The sequence below is a fragment of the Saimiri boliviensis genome, chromosome 10 (genome assembly GCF_048565385.1).
Source record: "Saimiri boliviensis isolate mSaiBol1 chromosome 10, mSaiBol1.pri, whole genome shotgun sequence".
NCBI lineage: Eukaryota > Metazoa > Chordata > Mammalia > Primates > Cebidae > Saimiri > Saimiri boliviensis.
The window spans coordinates 69,445,198-69,468,519 of record NC_133458.1 but is presented as its reverse complement, the minus strand read 5'-3'; the positions used below and the strand labels follow the sequence as shown (position 1 = coordinate 69,468,519).

At 34.5% G+C, this 23,322-nt stretch overlaps 1 protein-coding gene across 1 annotated transcript in view; it reads left to right on the top strand.

Annotated features, from left to right (window-relative positions):
• Positions 1–4,241: 4,241 nt before the first annotated feature.
• CALCR (calcitonin receptor) overlaps positions 4,242–23,322 on the top strand; it is a 65,067-nt gene continuing 45,986 nt past the window's right edge. The window contains 4 exon segments of the mRNA XM_074379444.1: positions 4,242–4,314; positions 12,079–12,232; positions 13,875–13,985; positions 19,978–20,090. Coding sequence (XP_074235545.1) covers positions 4,264–4,314; positions 12,079–12,232; positions 13,875–13,985; positions 19,978–20,090 — 429 coding nt within the window. The 5' untranslated portion in view covers positions 4,242–4,263.

The window sequence follows — 23,322 nt, the reverse complement described above, 5'->3', positions numbered from 1 at the left end:
TAGTCTCCACATTGACCTGGTTTAGGCTCCATGGGGGCTCCTGCTGGAGCTTTTGTTTAAAAAAAATTGGTTAAAAGATATGTTGGAAATCATTACCCTGAGGAGCCAGATTACTGAGGCAGGTCTCATATGCTTCTCCTATTCAAGGAGGCCATGGCTAAGTAGTCATTCTATAGATAAGGAACTGGCATAAAGGTGAAGCTCTTTGTTCAAAACAGAAAAATAAAAGTAATAATAAAGGGAGAAGCAGAAATTAGATTTTTTTGGCTCCACAATTAGGGCACTTTAGGAAAAGGACAATGCTTCCTGTCTTACCAAATTTTCAGATTGACATTCCTTAGGTTCTGTCCCTAAATCATCCAGTAAATCAAGCAACCAACATTTACTAAGCATTTACTATGTTCTAGGTTCTTCTGTAGGTTCTAGGGTTGCAAGAGTGAACTAAATCCTTGCCATGGAGATGTTAATTCATCAAGAAGCAAGTAAACAAGTATATTATGTCACAGTTAAACTTGATTCTGTTTTTCTTTGAGTCATCTTCCTGGTATACCAGATGATTTTCTGGTTGCTGGTCTTCTGAATCACCTAATTCTATTCCAATTTGAAAAGTCTCAAGGTGCTGTTTCATGATGTCCTTTCTACCTGGGTCCAGGTTTCACTCCCTAAGCCTCACGTCAAAGCTTTTCTCCTGAAGGTCTCTGAACTGTGAACATAACCAGTATCACCCTAAACCTGTCTATTTTAAATCCCACATTAATCAATCTCTAGATTCTACACTTCAATCTATCCATCCTTTCACTCTGTCTTTTAATCCTCTCTTCAACTAAGCTTCCATTGGCTCCTGTCAGTTCATCCTGGATTTTTCCTGGTTGTCACTCTCATTAACTCTCTCTCTCATTCTTTTCTTCCTTCTAATAATCTCAGGAAAGGGGAATTACCTCATTCTTCAGTCTGATTCTATTCTTTGCCTTGCTTTTCTCTCTGAAACTGATAAAGCACTTCCTTTTTTCACAGCTCTAGCTGTATATGTTTTTTTCTCCCCTCCTCAGGAATCACCGTAAAGTGCCTTTTTTTTTTTTTCTTTTTTCCAAAAAACCATATCTACAAGGCATTGTTTAACCCAGGACAATTTGCAGTGTAACTTTTCTAACTAGAGTCAGACTTGGTGAGCAGAGACCTACTGTAAGTTTGGGCATGAGGTATTTGTTATGGTTCCAAATAATGCAAGTCTTTAAAATTAAGACCTCCTCAATTAATATGCAAAACAAAATAAGTTGTTCCTTTTCTAAATCTCCTCTGCTGTTTCCAAATATTCACTCTCAGATCTGTCCTCACACTATTTTTGTTCTTTTAAGCTGTTTGTGATACATTTGTAAATGTCATATGCGGGACTTTAAGACCCTAGGGGTCCCCTTTTCTATAGCAAGATAACTGTGCAGTTCATTCACCTTAAAGTAAGAAGTCTCCCATGGCCTCCAATGCTCCTCATTTTAATGACACTGTTGAGTCAAACAGCAACTTCTAAATTATAAAATGTCAAATACAGACATGGATAGTACCATGTACTATCAATTAACCATCTAATCACCACATACTTACCTTCATAACGAAGCTGGCTTCTGAGCATCTTAGCTCTCACATTTGGAATTATTGAGGAAGATCATGTCAAGAGGAGATTTGGTTTTTAACTCTGGCACCACCCTTGGTGTTTTACATATCCTTTTTTTTCTCAGAGGCTAAATTACAGGACAATTACAAACAGTAGCCTTTAGGAATTTAATGTATGTCTATGACTTCTTCATAAAATGCAGGATGTAGACAAGGAAAACTGTGTCAGCTTCACAAGTATGTATATGTATCAAAAGCTCTACTTTCACACCAGGAAATAAGTCTCACACAATATATCCAAGTAGTAATATTCCCAATCAAGAAGAAAGACACAAATTAAAAGTTTGCCTCCTCCATCTCCTTTCCTCTCCTGAATTTATCTGTCCTTTTACCAAGCCACAAATCTAAGAGACAATTTTAATTTTTCTGTGATTCTCTTCATGATCATACTGGTGCTTGTTACTGTAAGAGGGTCCTGTATCGTATTCCTAGCCAACGGTTCTTTGCACTTACTTAAAGTTTGTAGGGAATTGCTAAAGAAGGATAAGATTGTACTCATTTTAATATACAATACATGTTGGAAGAATTAAGACTTGAAGCAGAAAAACTGGTCTAGAAGCTGTTGCCAGGGAACTGAAGAGAAAGATGGTGGCCTGCACTATGGTAGTACAGAGGGTGGACATGTTTGAAAAGATCCTGAAATGCAGATGGAATCAGAGGCCTAGAGACTAGATGCTTGGAATGAAGAACTGAGTGGAATCGAAGATGATACCTACTCTCTCATTCATACAATTCATGGATAATTGTGCAAGTCACTGATATGGGAAATTCAAGAAAATGGACAGAGAAAATAATAAATTTAGATTTGCCAATGTGGTGGTGTGGTGAAGATACAGTTGTAAAAAATCGGAATTCCATATTTTATTTAACTCTTTAGATCACAAGGCATCATCATTATCAATAACAATATGCCTGTGTAAGCAATTTTATGATGTGACAGAAATACACAGCTATCTAAAATATAATTCTTATCTGAAAGGGTTTAACATTAGGTAAGGTTGTTAGGATGTCTACATATGTAGATGAAAATACATGGAAATACATAGAATGCCAAAAGAGTAGTTTGGGTAATAAATTTCCTAAGCACTGAAAACCTACTTTTCCAGCCTTATTTCCACTTTCTAAGAGGCTCTATGCTCCAGCCAAATTAAATTATTATATTCATTATTATTTAGTTATCCTAAATTTTCCTAGATACATGTCTTATTTTTATCTGCTTTCTCTGACTAGGAGGTCTTTGTTTTTCAAAACGCTATTCAAGTTTTCAAATTTTAGCTCAAAATATAATTCCCTTCCTGATGCCCCAATCAAAAATTATGTAACCCTCTTATAAGGCCCTACATTTTTGAAATTTCATTGAACCTTTTACCCAGTCTGCATTTGAGTTATTTTGTCACATCTTATATCATTCATACCCTTCCCCACTCAAATGCTCAGTTTCTTATACTGGAACCATATCTCATCCAGTTTATATTTACATCTCATGTAGCAACTCAGCACTCAATACTTCTAATTTATTGAGTGGACTTGAAATAAATCAGAAACAATGAATAATGATCAACATATAAAATGACGTTTCAAAACTATAATTTACATTCTCAATTTCCTATTATACCAATATGTAAATTGAATAGAATTTACTCTTCTGGGGACAAGTATAATAGGCATACATTGTAGACAGTAATTTACAACTGACAGGATCTATAAATACTTTTTTTAATTGTTCTTTGTTTTTTCAAATATGTGAGTGCATATGTAATTTTTTTTCTTTTTAAAAAATAAAATTTTTGCACTATTGACCTTTCCTCTAAGTTTCCTCCCCTCACACTCCACCCCAAACAGGCCCTGGTGTGTGTTGTTCCCCTCCCTGTGTTCATGTGTTCTCACCATTCAGTTCCCTCTTATGAGTAAGAATGTGTGGCGTTTTGTTTTCTGTTACTGTGTTAGTTTGCTAAGGATGATGGCTTTCAGCTTCATCCTTTGCAGGGGCATGACCTCATTCCTTTTTATGGTTGCATGTTATCCCATGGTGTATATATACCACATTTTTTTATACAGTCTATCACTGATGGGCATTTGGGTTGGTTCCATGACTTTGCTATTGTAAATAGTGCTGCAATAAACATACGTGTGCATGTGTCTTTATAGTAAAATGATTTACATTCTTTTGGGTATATACCCAGTAATGGGATTGCTGGGTCAAATAGTATTTCTGGTTCTAGATCCTGGAAGAATCGCCATACTATCTTCTACAATGGTCGAACTAATTTACATTCTCACCAACAGTATAAAAGCATTCCTATTTCTTTACAGCCTCATCAGAATTTATTGTTTTTTGACTTTTTAATAATCACCATTCCACCTGGTGTGACATGGCATCTATTGTGGTTTTTATGTACATTTCTCTAATGATCAGTGATGTTGAGCTTTTTTTCTTATGTTATATTTTTTTAGGATGTCTTGGGATGTTGATCCTCTTTAAGTCAATAGAAAGAAAAGTAAATGAAATGCAATAGCCAATATTAGAGATGTATTAATTTAAGTCTTTGTTGCTTTTATATTTTTCTAGGACAAAGAAATCTTCAACAACCAAAAATGAGGTTCATATTTACAAGCCGGTTCTTGGCACTATTTCTTTTTCTACATGTAAGTAAAACAAAATCATCCTAAGCCATGCTAATGAGGAATGTTGAATAAGGAAGAATGTTTTGAGTGTGACTGAATTAGCATTTGCAAGGGTAGGCATTGGTTTCCAGATCCAAAACTAATTTCCTCAAAACCATTATTTTACTTAATATTTTGTTAACAAATCTCCCCTCTGAACTTTCTCTAATTTAAATTAGTGTTTATGGTCTACCTAGAAATTTGAGCTTTGTTTACTAAACTTTAGCTTTGTTTACTAAACTTGAGACATCTCCATATTATCTTAGAAATTAACATAGACAGTAAATAATGTTCTCAGATAAAACATTTTTCATGTTGAAAAACTACATTTTGAATTATAGTTCCAAACTATGATTTGAATTATAGGTTCTGGGCTGTTCAATCCTTTTAAAACATCTGAACTCTTTCAGTCTGAAATGTATTTTTCATCAAAAACTGACTACAAAATCTTCAAGTCTTTATATATCACTATTATTCTATAACCCTTTTCTAACCTTTTAAATTGTGTTTAGTTTATGTAATTCTATATTGTTTTATTCCTAAAAGATTTACCAAGTAACCAGAAATATAATCATCTTATAAAACACTATCAATGCCTATTATTTGTGTCAACTTTGCTAACCCACCATCACATCAGCTTCAATAGCACATAAATGGGAGATGAGTAAATTTTACACAAATTAGTGTGGAACTGCCTTGCTCATTATCCTTTCTATCACATCAGAATAACACTTGCCAATGAATTACAGCTGGCAGCAAAGATCACTCAGTATCTCATATTGTCCTACTCATCCACACAAAGCTTGCATAGGGTTCCAGGATTTCCCGTGTTTATTAATATGTATTTATAGGCCTGCAAGTCTGTCTAAACTGTTTGTCTTTATGTTATTCAAGAAAAATATTACTAGTATTCCATAAATGTTAATTGAATTTGTAAGGCAATTTTAATTGTGTAAAATTATACATCAAATAAATGATTTATGGAAATGACTGTTAATGCAACCCTTTTGCACCTATTTGGATAATGAATATAACTTATTGTCAGGCTATTTTATCATTTTATTCTATTAAATATTTCTTTAGACAACCTACAGTATAATTTTCTAAAAGTAATCAGTATTTGGAAACGCAGGTTACTTCATGTCTTTGGAAATATAAAAACACTAAACAAAAACTACCATGGAAACTAGTAGAATAACTTGGCTGTAAATACCCAGGCCTTATGATATCTTCTATAGATGTAAAAATATAGCTATATATTATTGATACTGTTATTTTTATAGCTCAAATGAAACCCTAAGCGATCTAGTATATTTGAATATTTTTGAATAATCATGTTTCATAAAAGAAATTATATTGAAGATGACAAAAGAAAAACTAAAGAAACCACTAAATATTAACAAAATCATTTAAAGATTATCTAATTAATTTTTTACTATCAAAACTATAGATAATTCGTAGTGTGTTAAATAAACTAAAGTAGGTCATTTTTATTCAAAACTTTTACCTAATATAATCTACAATTTAAATACTGAAAAAATTTCACATCTTTGCATGAGTCATACACAGAAACATTTTATGGTTTGTGGGCATCTCTTGACCAGCAAGCATAACTAAATGGGGCACTTAAACAGCTTTGTGCTCTCTTTGCTGTGACAGAGAGACATTTGCCACTCTCTCTGTACTTGGATTACATATTTGGATTTGGAGGATTCGTCCATAAAACAAAACTGATATGTTCATTTTCTTCAAAACATTTGTTATGTTCACACTGACACTTCTCAGAGAAAAAATATATTTTTAAATAACAATGTTCCTAATTAATCCAAAATATTACTTTTTAGACAATAGATTATTGTGAAAATACACTATTAAACTCTAACAACTCGATTTCCATATAGTTTTTATAATATCAGTTTGGGTCACCAACTTCCATTAGTCTCTTTCTGTTAATCATAACCACCCATTCAATTCTTCTCCTTCCTTACTGAGGTATACAGTAAGTTTAAAACAGTGGTGATACAGAGTGAGCTCTCAGAAAAAAATACTAGTAATGATGCTGATGACAACAATTCCAATGACAATAATGAAGACATAAAACATTAGGTTCTTCAGAGCAAATGTTATTATTATTTGTTTACTTAGCTATATTCACCTATTTGCTTTGAATTAACAATATATGCAGTTGTGTTGTTTGTATAATGTAACTAGAATTACACAGTACACCAGCCAGGCATCTGATCTTATATGGAAGAATCAGGGCTAATACTTTCACAACATTGTACTTTGTCCTTTCTTATTTTGAAAAGCATAAGTAACGGAAAAGCAAAAATAATTATATATATTATCAACATTAAGGATGGTGACATCAAATCCCATTGGTTACAACAGTTTGTGGATTCTAGGTTTATATTCCTTTTCTTTTTTTATTGCGTTTTAGGTTTTGGGGTACATGTGAAGAACATGCAAGATTGTTGCATAGGTACACACGTGGCAGTGTGATTTGCTGCCTTCCTCCCCTTCACCTATATCTGGCATTTCTCCCCATGCTATCCCCCTCAACTCCCAACCCCCCCCCCGCTGTCCCTCCCCTATTTCCCCCCAGTAGACCCCAGTGTGTATATTCTTTTTAGAGCAGTTTTGCCTGTGGCAATCAATAGGAAGCTCTCCCTTCAGCACAGTAGCTTGGGTCTATATACTCAGTGGGCTTGAACTATTGCAGAGATGAACCATTTACCAAAGTTCCATGAAGAACAGCTCTGTAACTGTCTCTGTACTTCTAGAAACTTCCTGTAACCCAAAAGCAACCTGACTGTCCTACATCACAGTAGGAATTGCATAAGCATATGACCATTTCAAATCAGATTGCTTTCTTCTGGACTCCATGATTAGTGTGGATAAAGTCTAGAATGTAAGCTCCATGAGAGCAGGTGGCTTGCCAGTTTTGTTCATTGCTGAATTTCCAGAACCAGTGCCTGACATGTTAAGGCACTCAAAATATTTGTTGACTGAAATAAACAATGATGTTTCAGCTGCTGACTACTGCTGTTGGTGGCAGCTTGGTGGTCGTATGTGTGGCGCCATTTACTTGATCCTTTAGGAGTGACATCACATATACGGCAGCTAAACTGCTACATGGGACAACAATTATGAGTTTTGTATATTTGTTTGTTTGTTAAAAAATCATGTAAGATGGTTTATATGCCAAGTTTTAAACACTGATGTTTATTCAGAAAAACAATATGCCCTTAACATCTCATTTCTATCTGGATGTGATCATATAATCATATATTTATTTAAACCCCCAAATATGTAGTATAGACATAACACTTAATAATAAGTAAGATATGTTAAGTATCTTACATTGCTTGGTAATTTCATCTAATCACTATTGGTTTTATTTTGTCTCTGTATTGCTGAAAATAATACCACCTTCCCAGTAATTTGTATTTGAATAAAATTATCAGCAAAAGTTTAACATTTAATAAACTTTATGAAATCTGTATATGTGTTATTTTTTAAGCAGTAGTAATTCCATTATTGGAATCATATATTACATATATATAAGCATACATATACATTATATGTTTATATCTATCTATCTATCTCTATCTATATAGTCAGCCCTCCAAATCCATGGATCATACATCCGTAGATTGAACCAATCTCAGATAGAAAATCTTCAAGAAAAAATTGTACTAAAAACATACAGACTATTTTTCTTGTTATTATTCCCTAAACAATACAGTATAACAACTATTTACATCACATTTACATTGTACTAGATATAAATAATACAGGGAAAATTTAAATAAATTGGGAGGATGTACACAGGTGTATGCAAATACCACACTATTTTATATGAAGGACCTAAGCATCCTCAGATTTTGGTATCCACAGGAGTTCCTGTAACCAATCCTCTAAGTATACCAAAGAATGACTCTATATATAAACAGAATGCCCCAATGGGTATGTTATTTTAGGAAGAAGGTCACTGAGACATTCATCTACTGCTGGGAAAATTCCATCTTCAACGCTCAAACGTGAACCAGACCAGGAACTGACGCAGATGACTACTGCTCATCTGACAACAGAGGCTCTAATTTTTCATTCCTTCAGTGTTGAGACAATCTCTACTGAATCAGCTTTAAACAAGTTCACTAGAGTTTGTTTCAATATTGCAAGAATGATAAGATGGAAGCTCCTTTCATCAGCATGAACTATAACTACTTGTATTCAAACTGTCATATTTCCACTGTTACTGATGTTAAAACTGCATTAAAGCAAATAAACATGTAATTTAAAATACAAGCATAGGGTTTTCCACTTGATATCCTTGGATATACTATTTATCCATGGGCTATATGAAAATCTCTTGGTTGAGTGTCAGTTGCATAAAAAGAGAATTCAGAATGTTACTTTTGGGAAGAAAGCCAGCTTTAAGCAAAATATTTCCTAGTGTTTAGCATATCTAATACAAGTGACAGAAAAGATTTTTATATGACATCATATTCCATCTAATTTGAAGATGGTGAGAAAAATGGCCCAGAAATTAATAATGTATCAAGTTATCATTCTCATATTAACTGAAGATTACTAGAGCCACAAAAGAAGAATCTTAAATAAATGTATAAGCTGAAGTAATAATTAATACCTCTATTGTGAAGGCATCATGAGCCATCCTTTTTCTAATGGTTACCTGATATTTAACTGAATTTTTAAAACACACATATTCATACAAATGTTGGGTAATAAACTAAAAGAAGAAGCCTCAACATGGAATCCCCTCGAAATACTCTTTTTTAAAAAGTTTCACAAACCATGTTCCAATTCTATTAGGAATATCTAAGAATTTTATGACTGATGAGTCTTTATTGTTCATAATTTCTGGTATTGGAAACATATTTTATACTGTAGATCCATCTTACCAGACTGCAACCTGTATGAAAACAGGATCTATACTTATTTTATTGAGCACTGTATCCTCAGCATCTGGCACATTGTTGGGCTCATCAAATGTGATCAATATTTGCTGACTGATCTGAAGCCCAGGGGGAAGTGTCATATATCAATAGAATTGTGTTCAGCTACATTGGTAAAGGATTTTCACAGTTTTAATCATTTTTGTGGGTTCATTACTTTCTCTTCTGACATAAATTTGAGACATTAAAATTAGACATAAACAAAATGTCTAAAGAGTAGAATGAACTTTATTCACAATTGGTGTCCATTTGAAGTCACAGTAATGTTATAAAAATAGTGAATACTCACCCTCTTCTCTTTGCAAGCTATTTCCACTGGGATGGCTTGCTATCATCTCCAAAACTAATCCAAAATAGGGCTTACTAACCAAGAGGAAGAAGTTTCCCCTAATAACAATTTCCTTTGCAAGCAGCTCTTGTTTCTTGGGAATTATTTTTTTCCCAAATATCTAGGCTAAATATCTGGGCCATTTGACTATTACTGTTTTACATTCCTTGTATTCAAATATGCCTTTATGTTTTGATTTTTTGAGAAGGTGCTAAGAGTGGCACTTTGTTGTTTCAGCATGGTTGAATCTAGTCTAGCCAGGCCTTCAACTTCCTGGCTGCCCCCACCTCACCCTGCAACTTTAACCTGTGGACATCTCATGCCTGCTGCATGAGTTTTACTAAAAATTCTCCTTTGACAACCTTCACTGATCAAAAATCTATAAAACATCTTTGTCATATTATATTATGTTACGCTATCATGTTTTAACAATATTAGCTAAAACATTTTTCAACCTTTCATGTCACTGACACTTTGTGTTTATTTTTTTGTTCATCTTCACAATATCATAGATGATAAATATTATTCTTATTAGTCTTCTTATTTTACATTTCCTAGGTTGAGGGAACAGACCTAGTGAGAGGTGGCTAACCTACTCAAAGTGACAAAACAAGTTTTAACTCTTTTTTGTTATCTGAATATCAGATAATGCAGAGTCTTGAAAGCAAAGTCCTGACCTTCTTACCTTCAAACATGCTCCCCTTCAGGCAAGATGGTTTCCTCTCAATAGCTCATGCATGTCATTTCCAACCTCCAGACTTCTGTGGGAAAGGTCCCTCCATCCCAAAAGCCTTCTGTCTATCCTATGCCTATACAGAAACTACATAATTTTATTCAAAGTTCAATTCAAATTCTACCTTGTATCTGTAGCCATCCTGACTGTTTTTGCTCCCTATTCCCTCCAAACTCTGAATTTTGATTGGATTGTGTGCTGGACAGCTTAGCAGTTAGTGATGTGCTGTCATGTTGGACATACACAATGGCATGCATGGAAAACAATGAGAATTCACCATGAAGATCCAGAAATATATATGTCAACTCAATAGGGATGAGTTTTGTTTAGAAACTGGCACATACAGAAGAGTATGTAACACCACTCTGCCATCAATACAGTTGGAGAAACTTCAATCTTAGAATTGAAGTTAAAATGGGTATGATAGACATTAAGCAGTATTCCTAACTTCAGAAAAAGGAAAGTCAGTATAGGCTGATGTTTTTAGGTTTCTCAAAAAAACAAACAAACAAACAAACAATCTCTATGCATACCATGCATATTAAAAAGTCACAGATTCCTGAACCACTAAAAACATTCGCCATAGCCACAAAAGAAATTGAAATCTAGGCCGGGCGCGGTGGCTCAAGCCTGTAATCCCAGCACTTTGGGAGGCCGAGGCGGGTGGATCACGAGGTCGAGAGATCGAGACCATGCCGGTCAACATGGTGAAACCCCGTCTCTACTAAAAATACAAAAAACTAGCTGGGCGTGGTGGCGCGTGCCTGTAATCCCAGCTACTTAGGAGGCTGAGGCAGGAGAATTGCCTGAGCCCAGGAGGCGGAGGTTGCGGTGAGCCGAGACCGCGCCATTGCACTCCAGCCTGGGTAACAAGAGCGAAACTCCGTCTCAAAAAAAAAAAAAAAAAAAAAAAAAAATCTATATAAATACAAGTTAGAAAGGACAGTATGACAGAGTGATCTTTTCAAACACCCACAAACATATTATCTTTAAAAAACAGAGGCTTCTGATGGTAATGATTAACTGAAACTGAAAAAAACTATTGTCAATCTGTACCCAAAATGCAAATGTGCTGATAAAAATATCTAATAAATACATTGATTTTCATTAGGGAAAATAAATTGCCCTGTACAGATCATCTGCTATTGAAACCAATTTAAAAGATTATGGTCAATTATGAGGAGCAGAAAACATATTTTCTTTATTCCATGGAATAAATGGGGTAAATTTCTGGCAGTGTACACAGCACCAATAAAATTTAGCTAAAAGAATCAAATAAAAAAGCACATTTATTGAGCTATGTCTATTTTTTAATAACATGATTCATGATTCTTAAGAGTAAGGCAAAGTTGATTTAATATTTGTATTTTTTGGAAATCAGATTATTTGTTTTGTTTACTTCTAAACTTTAGAATCATGGTAAAATTAAAACAATTCTAGCTGATAAAGAGGTGTGTGTGTATGTGTTATCCATTTTCAATAGCAAATGGAAACATGCAAATATAAGACTTGCAGGTAGAATCTGTAAGTGAAATGTAAATACATTTTTAGTTATATATATGAAAAAAAATTCTACATGGAGACCATGAATAAGTATTGCTTAGAGAAGGAAAAATAAATGTTTTTGTAAACTTTTTCATTGTCTCATTTGTGCTCACCCATTCCTCCTGTCTATAAGTAACTGATTTTTCTTTTTAATACAGAACCCAACCACAATTTTTCCTACCAATTCAAATCAAACCTATTCAACAATAGAGCCGGAGCCATTTCTTTATGTCGTAGGACGAAAGAAGATGATGGATGCACAGTACAAATGCTATGAACGAATGAGGCAGTTACCCCCATACCAAGGAGAAGGTAAAAAGAAAGATATATGTGAACACATGTTGAAACACCATTAAAGATATTTTCTTTCATGGTTAAATATGTGTTGAATAATTTTAATTTAATATGCCAGCAGTTTTCACACTGTGGTATGTTTGTGTATTTCATGCAATGGATATGCCTAATTTCTTTATTCAAGTTCATCTGACTACAGTTTGGCTAACATCTGCCCTCATGATAAAATTACTGCAATAACTCAGTATTCACACCTGGTGAGCAGGAACAATATAGGACTGAGAGAGGGAGGGGACAGGGAAACTGACAGGAAAGGGAATTGGAAAATAGTGGGCAGAGAACTTGCCTAGGTGGAATCTATCAAACCCTGTCTTGCTTGGATTAATTAGGTAGTACCTTCCCTTTAATTGTCAATTGATTGGCAACCCATACTATTCTTCCACCCTTTCTGGCCCCAGTTTCCAGGAGAATTAGAAAAGATACCTCCTAGCCAGACATTGTTTGTCTACCACCTTTTCTAGAATGGCTTTTTGTGACTGCCCATATGTTTTCAGGTCTAAATTTATTCTATTAGCTGTAGAGGACCCATAGAAAAACAAAAGGGGAGATGTGATAGGCAAAGTCATTGTAACATCCCTTTAAATTCCCCTACTTGTCCCCTGAGGCATTTGGAGAGAGTCAGTCAAATATTTTCTTTTTCTTCAAGACAGATTCTCACTCTTTCACCCAGGATGATCCTCCCACTTTAGCCTACTGGGCAGTTGGGACTACAGGTGCATGCCACCTTGCCTGGAAAATTTTTGTAATTTTTTGTAGAGATGGGGTTTTGCCACGTTGTCCATGCTGGTCTCCAACTCCTGGGCTCAAGTGAGCCTCCCAAAGTGCTAGGATTACAGGCCTGAACCACTGCATCTGGCCTACAACCATGTGCATTTTAAGACAACCCAACTTAGTAGGGAAAAAAAATGGTTAAATATACTCTGTTACTACACATTCTTTGCTTTCAAATAGTTCAAGTTTTAGTGTGTAGTTCTTATTTTTAGCATTTTCCTTTAAACAAAAACATCAAGTCAACCGAAAGGCAGATACATGTTATTCTTCTGTCTGCGGTAGTCTCAGTATTTATCAATAACTGAACAGGGATTAGATATAACTTTGACCAGAGGAGAAACCATTTCTTTGAAGCCAATGAGACAATAAAAACACAAAACTGATATTTTCTAAGTTTTCTGAGCATTTTCTTCATTTTTAAAATAATTTTTTTGAACTTTCTTGAAAGCCTGAATCTGATTCTTTTGATTATCTTTGTAGATGTAAATCTTCATGGTTTGGGGTAGTTTTTGTTTCTGCTTTCGAGAGACAGGGTCTTGCAATCTTTGGGGCTATTTGCTTTTTTGATAGCTCACCTTTGGAACCTTTTACAAAATAGGAATAGAACCTTGTTTGTCAGTGAGATAATTTGGTCACAGATTTGCTATAAATAAAGAATAAATAAAGTTTAGAAACTTTATTTCCAAAATAAATGACTTTGGTTTGTTTGAAATGTAGGTGGCTATGACTGGTGTAGTGAGTTCAGCTACATGTAATATTGTCTTGGGATCAACTTCTCTTTTAGTTACATCCACATGGCTTCAATATTAATTTTCTTCTAAATGGCCAGGTCCATACTGCAATCGCACCTGGGATGGATGGTTGTGCTGGGATGACACACCGGCTGGAGTACTGTCCTATCAGCTCTGCCCAGATTATTTTCCAGATTTTGATTCATCAGGTAGACTGTTTATTTTCATTTTATGTTCTCGCTATAAAGCTTTTCCGGTTTTCATGGTTTTGAAAAGAAAATCAGATACAAAATGTACCTAACTAATCATACTCCACATTTTAGCAGTTCTGAGGCATTTCCTTAATTGAAATACTACTTAGTTGTACACATATTACAAGCTGTCCTTTATTTTTAAGTTATATTGCTGGTCAGTTGTACATGTTGGTATTAAATTCTGGTTTATAAACATAGCTTTTCTAAAACTCTATGAATATTTTTATTTAAATGTGAGTTTTTAAAAATCTTCAATTGTCTCACTGAAAAGGGGGTAGAAATCTTAGTTACAAAGGATACCCAGATGCTGAAACTAAATGGATTAGCTACGGGCACAATATAGAAGTCCCTGTTAATGGGTGAAATTTGTTCACAATAGTAAAGTGAGCCTGAGCCTACAGGGGTTAAGTGGCTCTAAAATCCCAATTAAAGAAGACAAATGAGTCTACCCCTGAAACAATGTTTGAAAGATGCTTTCTGTGATTCCTTCAAGAGTAAAAGATCGAATTTGTCCCTGAAAACAAAATTTTACCTCAGTAAGTCAAGATAATGGAAGTAGGACTGCACAGGACCACTTTTAAAACCAGTGCAGGCCAGCCACTTCTGTGAATTCCCACTGTGATGGAAAAGTTGGGATGTGAAGAAAGAAAGGGCCTTGTGCCAGGTCCTAAACCCACTACATTCCTGGAATATCTAACTAAATGCTATTTGATGATAATCCTTCAGTCCCTTGTTGATTCTTCCCAATAAATGATGTTTCATTAATCTTGATTTGACTATTACATTAGAAGTAACTTGATTGACATAAAGAGCTGTTGTGCAATTGAGGCCACTAGACCAGTTCCAAAGTAGCAATGGGGCTCTTGCCAAAGTATATATAAATATTGACTACAAGGCAAGGTTTTGTTCAACAAATCAGAGATTTCCAGGCATTGATCCATCTTTTCAGCCTGGTTCTTATATAGAAACCTTTCAGCTGAGGGACAAATTCGCTTTAAAAGTATATCTGAAAAATATACATATATTCCAAACTTAAATTATAAATATATATATATATATATATATATATATATATACATCAAACTTAAATTCTTTAGTATTTTATTATTGATCTAAAGCTTACATCTTAATGATGTACAAAGCACATTAATGAAATGACAGAGATTTCACTTTGGAAAAAGTCTTTGGTAAAAGACAGATAGTGAAAGAGCAAACAACTGTACTGAAATTCAAAATAGGCTGACATTCTAAGGAATATGCTGGAATGTAAAAAGCAAAATTTAACAAAGAAGCATTTACAGCCCCACACTTAAAGCCAAACAAACAACATTAATGGCACAAAGCCAAGATGGTCCAAATATGATTTGGGACAGTGATTCTCAATCCAGATGTCCTTTCAAAAACTAAAAAAAAATTGTGAGCTTTAAAAAAATGCAGATGCCTGCCCCCTCTCCAGATCAATAGAATTTGAATCTCAAGGGATAGGACGTCAGAATCTGCAAGTAGTTACTCCATGTGACTCTACAGTGAGAGAGGCATACCCTACTTTTCATGGGTCAGTCCAAACATAGAGTATTTTAGAGAGAAATAACAATTATCAAAGCACATGTGGAAAGTCTTCAGACTGTGAGCAAACAATAAGCTGTGGGGAACGAGTAATGGGGGATGTTTGGTTTGTAAAAGGAAGACCCAGAGCAAACATAATCCTTTCTTCAAATACTGAAAGACTCATGAGGTGAAGGAGGACAAATTCTTGATAGTTGCAACAGTTAATGCCAAGAAATGCCTAGATCTAGACTTTAGTTAAAACAAACAAACAAACAAACAAAAAATACCATTTCCTATAGCCTTGTTCATGAGATGAATGACCTCCTTTAAGAGTAATATCTCTTTCTGCATACAATGTATTTTCCCATACATGGCTACATAATTTCACTAAAACCAAATTATGTTCATTTTATTTTAAAAAACTACTTTTTGCAATATAATAAATATGAAATGTGGCCACTTTTAAAAATTGCAAATGAGCTTGGAAGGGTTGTAATTGACAAATAGCATTAGCAAAATCATTGACAAATTTTCAACATGAATTTTTTGTGATTAGTGCTAACCCTTTTCCACCATTGTTAGTGTCCAATAGAGATACTTTACAGTTTGTCAGCCAGGGCATGGTGGCTCATACCTGTAATCCCAGCACTTTGGGAGGCCAAGGCGGGTGGATCACAAGTTCAGGAGTTCAAGACCAGCCTGGCCAACATGGTAAAACCCTGTCTCTATTAAAAATACAAAAATTAGCTAAATGTGATGGCAGGTGCCTGTAGTCCCAGCTACTCAGGAGGCTGAGGCAGAAGAATTGCTTAAACTTAGGAACTGGAGGCTGTAGTGAGCTGAGATCGCGCCACTGCATTCTAGCCTGGGGACAGAGAAAGACACTGCCACAAAAAAACAAAACAAAACACTATGGCAGTGTTTTCCAAATATTACCACATGATTTTGACTTCTACATCTTGTGCTAAAAAAGAAAACAGCCATCTATAAAAGCATTATCTATAGGTATAATAATACTTTGCCTTTGTCAACATAGAAAAATGCTTCAAAAATATTTTCCCTGAGAAATTATCCAAGATGTAAAGATTCCAAATACACTTGCAAAATCTCCCTGCATATTATGCCAATCTAGGGTTGCTATTTGCTCTCTCAGACAATAAACATATTGCATGGGTGCTTTGAAGAACTAAAGAATATCTGAATAACTCAGATTAAATTTGGCAAGTATATTACTTGCTGATTATTTTATGTTATTTAATTCAACCTAATTTTTTCTTTCAGTTGCTTGGCTAATTCAGAGGTTAGAATTTAATATCATCTTGTTGCCAACAACATTACCTAAAATTCTTTAGGTCACGGGAATGAAATATAGATAAACTTGATCACTTATGAGATTTCCAGTTCCAAATTAGAATACTGTAGAACAGTATTATAATACAAACGAGAGGATTTTTTTAGACAACAATTCAACTAAATTCTAATTTTATTTAAATGCCACTTCAGTTGTTTGCTCACAATATACTAGTTTTACAGTGTGTTTATCCTACTGGTAATAATGTCTTGATAAATATTATCTCACCATTCTGACCACTTTTTACTCCCAATATATATTGTTGTGATTTCCCAGTCTCATGCACTTTACCCAGAATCTCAGATATATACTAAGTTAATAATAAGCAAAATACAGAACAAAGACAATTTCTTACTTATTTTTAAGACAGAGCACTTGATGTAGGGTCTGGCATATAGTAAGTTATCAAATGTTATTTTTAAAAATTACAGTAGTTGCTATCATGGCCTAATATTTTAGTGTGAATTTCAGCAAAGATATCATAAGTCATCCCCATGAGAACTTATTATTTCTATCAATTTTGGAACTTCACTTTGTACTGATACATATACACTGTCTAAAAAATTAAAATTCAAAAAGTACCAAGGCTTTATCATACTGTAACCAGCACTGTATATATCACACAAAAATAATTGAAAAAATAATAAGCCTGATGAAAAGCAGCAGGCACCACAAAGCAAGCACTTGGAAAGGTTCTTTCTCAGGGCTCAAAGAAAGTCTTCTTGTCCTTTTCCTCCAGAAAACTTTTAGTATAAGTAGAACTGTTAACCTCAGTGAGCAACCCCAGAATCACTGACCTGCAGGTTGGAGGGATGGTAAGATGCCAGGCTTTCCTCCTCTTTGCTAAACAATTTAAAAAAATGGGTCAAGCCAGTGTAATCTTTTCTTTCTATGCCAAACCCACTCACCTACATCTGCATCTTAACAATAAGGGCGTGGCTGTTGTGTTCCCTTTGACCACTTAACACATTGCCACAGAAATAAGAGGGTTAATTAGTGCTTAATAGCTCTGCAATAGATTTGGAATCAAATAGACTCAGATTTGATTCCTGACCTTACTACCCGCTAGATACGGAAGGAAAATTTACTTATATATAAAATGGGAAAACAATATTCACTTCGAAGTGTCATCATTAACGTTAAAGAAGAAAATTCTGCTAAGTGTTTAGCACAGTGCCTGGCCCCCATTTAATATGCCAATCCAGCTGAGTTAAGAATTTCATTAACTAGCATCTATGAGGCATTTTAATAAGTAAATAGTAAAAACTAAAGCCTCGATTCCTATACATTTTCTGCGGGATGAAGAGAGATTATTCAAATGAAATCTCTTGAGAGGCAGAAAAATGACCGTTTGACATATCCCTTAGTTGTGGACTTCTTTGTTCTATTTGATTTAACCATATGGGATTGGGAAGATTTGACCATTTGATCTAAAAACTACAGTTTTATACAGTTAATCTAATGAAAAAACATTGCAAATAAATAAAGAAAGGTATGGTCTTGTTCTTCTCCAGTAGTTTCCATCCTATAATCAAAAGTTTAATGTCTTAAAAAATTACAAGGTATTTTTTTCATATGTTCGTTAGCTGCATAAATGTCTTCTTTTGAAAAGTGTCTGTTCATATCCTTTGCCCACTTTTTGATGGGCTATTTGTTTTTCTCTTGTAAACTTGCTTTAGTTCTTTGTAGATTAGAATTTGGATATTAGCCCTTTGCCAGATGAGTAGCTTGAAAAAATTAGTTCCCATTCTGTTGGTTGCCAGTTCACTCTAATGATTGTTTCTTTTGCTGTGCAGAACCTCTTAAGTTTAATTAGATCCCATATTTTGGCTTTTGTTGCCATTGCTTTTGGTGCTTATCATCACTGGTCATTAGAGAAATGCAAATCAAAACCACATTGAGATAGCACCTCATGCCAGTTAGAATAGCAATCATTAAAAAATCTGGAGACTACAGATGCTGGAGAGGATGCAGAGAAATAGGAATGCTTTTTTACACTGTTGGTGGCAGTGTAAATTAGTTCAACCATTGTGGAAGACAGTGTGGGAATTCCTCAAGGATCTAGAAATATAAATGCCATTTGACCCAGCAATCCTATTACTAGGTATATACCCAAAGGATTATAAATTGTTCTATTATAAAGACACATACACATGTATGTTCACTGCAGCACTGTTTACAATAGCAAAGACCTGGAACCAACCCAAATGCCCATCAATGATAGACTGGATAAAGAAAATGTGGCACATGTATACCACAGAATACTATGCAGCCATAAAAAAGGATGAATTCATGTCCTTTGCAGGGACATGGATGAATCTGGAAACCATCATTCTCAGCAAACTGACACAAGAACAGAATACCAAACACTGCATGTTTTCACTTATAGGTGGGTGTTGAATAATGAGAACATATGGACACAGGGAGGGGACCATCATACACTGGGGTCTGTTAGGGACTGGGGGTTAGGGGAAGGATAGTGGCAGGTGGGGAGATTGGGGAGGGATAACACTGGGAGAAATACCTAATGTAGGTGATGGGGGGATGGATGCAGCAAACCACCATTGCATGTGTATACCTACATAACAATCCTGCAAGATCTGCACATATTCTCCAAAACTTCAAGCATAAGTTTATATATATATATATATATATATATATATATATATATATATTTCTTAAAAATTATGAGGTAGAGTACAGGTAGCATTCATATTGGAGTCTGACCCATATCCATGTCTTTGGATCTAAATCATCCTGGTTCAATCTCAGTGGCTTTTCAAGCTCCTTGACTCCTCTCACTGTCTGCTTTGAATTTTTAAAATGAAGATAGGAATGCCTACTTTGCATAGCTTTGCTAAAGATAAAATGAGACAATGCATATTAGTACACTTTGTATAATACATGATTCGTGGTAGTCTCTATTGACATATTCACATTAAAGTTCTATAAAGTGATTAACATGTTGGAATGGCTTTTAAGCTTTATTATTTTTCCTTTTTGGGATTTTGAGATATTAATGTAATAACTATTATGTTTCATTAACAGAAAGGGCTACAAAATACTGTGATGAAAAAGGTGTTTGGTTTAAACATCCTGAAAACAATCGAACCTGGTCCAACTATACTATGTGCAATGCTTTCACTCCTGAGAAACTGCAGGTAGGTTCTACTTCACATTTCACAATTAGGTGAGAATGTCATTATTTGTACAAAGAAATGAATGCATAACTGTAAAATATCTGCTACCAAGAAGTCAACAGATTTTGTGGAAGGAAGTCATATGATAACTGGTAAATTTTAGGGAATCTCTAGAGTAGCATTAGCGAAAATGACATTTCACAACTTGGTTGGTACTCAGAATCAAGAGTCAATTGAAGTTCTGTGAGCATACAGAAACAGACCATTTATGGCAGGGGGATAAGTGTCCATAGAACAGATGGAAGGATTCCCAATGATGCCAGAAAGTAAACAACATTTCAACGGACTCTCTAGCATCCTCTATTCCTGGAAGAGTTTCAAAATTACAGATTTTTCCAAAAGTCATAAGATAACATGCTTCCCTTGTTTTAGCCATGACCTTAGTTTTTACTATAAGGCATAGAAAGAACTCCTAAAGTGGAGCATCTCATCAGCCCATTGATACAGGTATGGCTGTTTAGATCATTTTCAGTGAAAGTTCATTCTTATTTGTTAGAATTTGCATTTTACTGGTGTTAAATATCTTGAATATTATCTCTGCTTAGAAAAATTTATCTAAGAAAATCGAGGGGTAGAGAACAGATACTCTTTCTTCCTCAGATGCATCAAAAATCTGAAAAGCTCACTAAGTCTACAACCAGCCTTCTCACCCCACAGAGCTGGGAGTTGCAGTTGGTCAATGTTTAGTTGTGCAGGGTATTTCTAAGCAACCCAGCTGACTCTAATATAAATCTACTATTTCCTTCAAAGATAGGCTTGTATACTAAATATTCAGTTGAAAGCTAAAAGCACATTAGTGCTTTTGTTTGTTATTCAGATGCTTTCAGGGTACAGAAAAGTTTTCTTTTATTAAAAAACAAAACAACAAAAACAAATGAAATGAACAAATAGCTTAGAGACCAGTTGAATAGGAGGAACACCTCATCACAAGCACAGGCTAAGGGCACCACAGCCAGTTATCTCTTTACAAATGGTTTAGTCACCCTGATAATCAGATGTGTGTCTACACCCTAATGGAGAGCTGTTAATAAAGTCTGATTAATAAGCTATGTCACAGAGCAGGGAATTTTCCAAATGAGTAATGATTATGATGTTACAGAAAAAAATTATAATCATGTTAACTGAATGGCTGAAAATAGTGCAAGTCAAAATCATTCCTAGTGCTGTCATTGGCCTTCTAATACACGCTGGCTACATCTAAGAAGAAAATAATTTAAAGAAGAAATGCTCCTCTCTAGGCACCTAATATAATGATTAAAATGCTTTCCACAGATCTTCTATATAAATATAGTCACATTAAAATTTGAAGAAACCAACTTAGAGTTCATTAAAAAAAAAAAAACTCAACCTTGAGAATGACACAAATATGGCAACTATTATGAGTTGTTGATTTAATCTTATGCATTTGGACAACTGTACTTCAGAAGAACAAATGTTTTTAAAAGGAGTACTCTGGAAGCAATTGAAAATATGAATTAAGTTATATACATTTTTCTTAGAAATAAAGTGTGCAAAGATTTTTTAAAGACAGAAGGGGGGTGCAGATATATATCCAAATTAAAAACAGTATTTTAAGGGGAAAGACTGTTCTACATAGCAAACTATTTAGAAATAAGAACTTTTAGAAAATGCCACTCCTGATATTGTCTACTAGTGAACTTAGAAAAATAGCCAGAAAATGAATTACTGGGAGAAAAGATAGGAGGTGAGTGTGTGTGTATTTCTTTTTTAAGATTCCTAAATTCCTCCCAAGAAAGCTATCTCAAGATTTTATCAGCTCCAATTATAAACCAACTATTCTAACTTTATTAACACTCCCTGTAAGGGTAAACAGTGGTATTAGGAGAGTGGTATCAACAATGAAAATGCCAAAAAAATATGGAATGCCTGGTCAAATGATACAAGAGGCACAACTTAGGAGAAGCTAATTAATCTATTTAAAAATTTTAAGGTCTAGAAAAGGAATGTTCATTTCAGGACAGCAATAATGCACATAATCAACAAAGGGCTCTGAACAGTTTGAATGCATTTTAGCAGAATTAGTGACTCTTCCTGAGGAAATTGACAAGAATCAAAATGTTCAAGGACATATAAATGCCACATTTATTCCAGGAAGTTAAAGAACTTCATAAAAGTTATTCCACTTATCTATACTACATTTGCATTCATACCAAGACCCAACAAACTGTGGAAGGAACTTAAGACCAAAAGTCAAGAGATTCAAGTATAGCTACAAAATAATACACAAATTATACTTCACTAATAAAAACAGCCAGTGAAAACAAAATCTCTAGTTGCTATAGATTCAAGTCTACTTCAATCATAACTGAAGAGATTGGCTAAATAATACAAAATGTAAAGGCTAGTGTCAAAATAATATTGAGAGTAAGACAGAGAGAAAGCGAAGACCAAAAACACAGACACAAAGAGAAACAGAGAGACAGAGAAGACAGAGAGAGATGCATAACTGGATCAATCTCTCCTTTCTCTGTGATAAAATTATATTATAAGGAAAGGAAAGATTGTGATGACTAGGAAAAAAGATTCTATGACATGACGCATTTTATGAAGACATTTTTCCAAATCAACATAACATTATAGGAAAATAAATAAAATTAACCATGATTGTGAAAAAAAGAACTATCAAATGGCTGCCAAGGGGAAAGTTTTCAGCTTCAACCAACTAAATACTAATGATATCATTTTAAACAAAGGCACAGAAACCCACCTCCATACTCTCTGCACCCTCTATATATACTGAGAGTCAGGACAGTTTGGAAAGTGGCTTATTACTCTGCCAGTTCTGTGATATAGAATTAGGCATCTACTGTCTAAAAGATTCCAGAAGTTAAAACCTACCAGGATTGTTTACTGGGCTTAGGGATGATAATTCTTAATGCACTTAAAACTATTTCTGAAATATATTTTTGAATAATCTCAAGGAACTTTATATTATTATTGAAATTGACAGGATAATTTTTAATGCATTTAAAACTACTTCATGCTCATCATCACTGATCATTAGAGAAATGAAAATCAAAACCACATTGAGATACCACCTCATGCCAATTAGAAAAGTGATCATTAAAAAATCTGGAGACAACAGATGCTGGAGAGGATGTGGAGAAATAGGAATGCTTTTACACTGTTGGTGGCAGTGTAAATCAGTTCAATCATTGTGGAAGACAGTGTG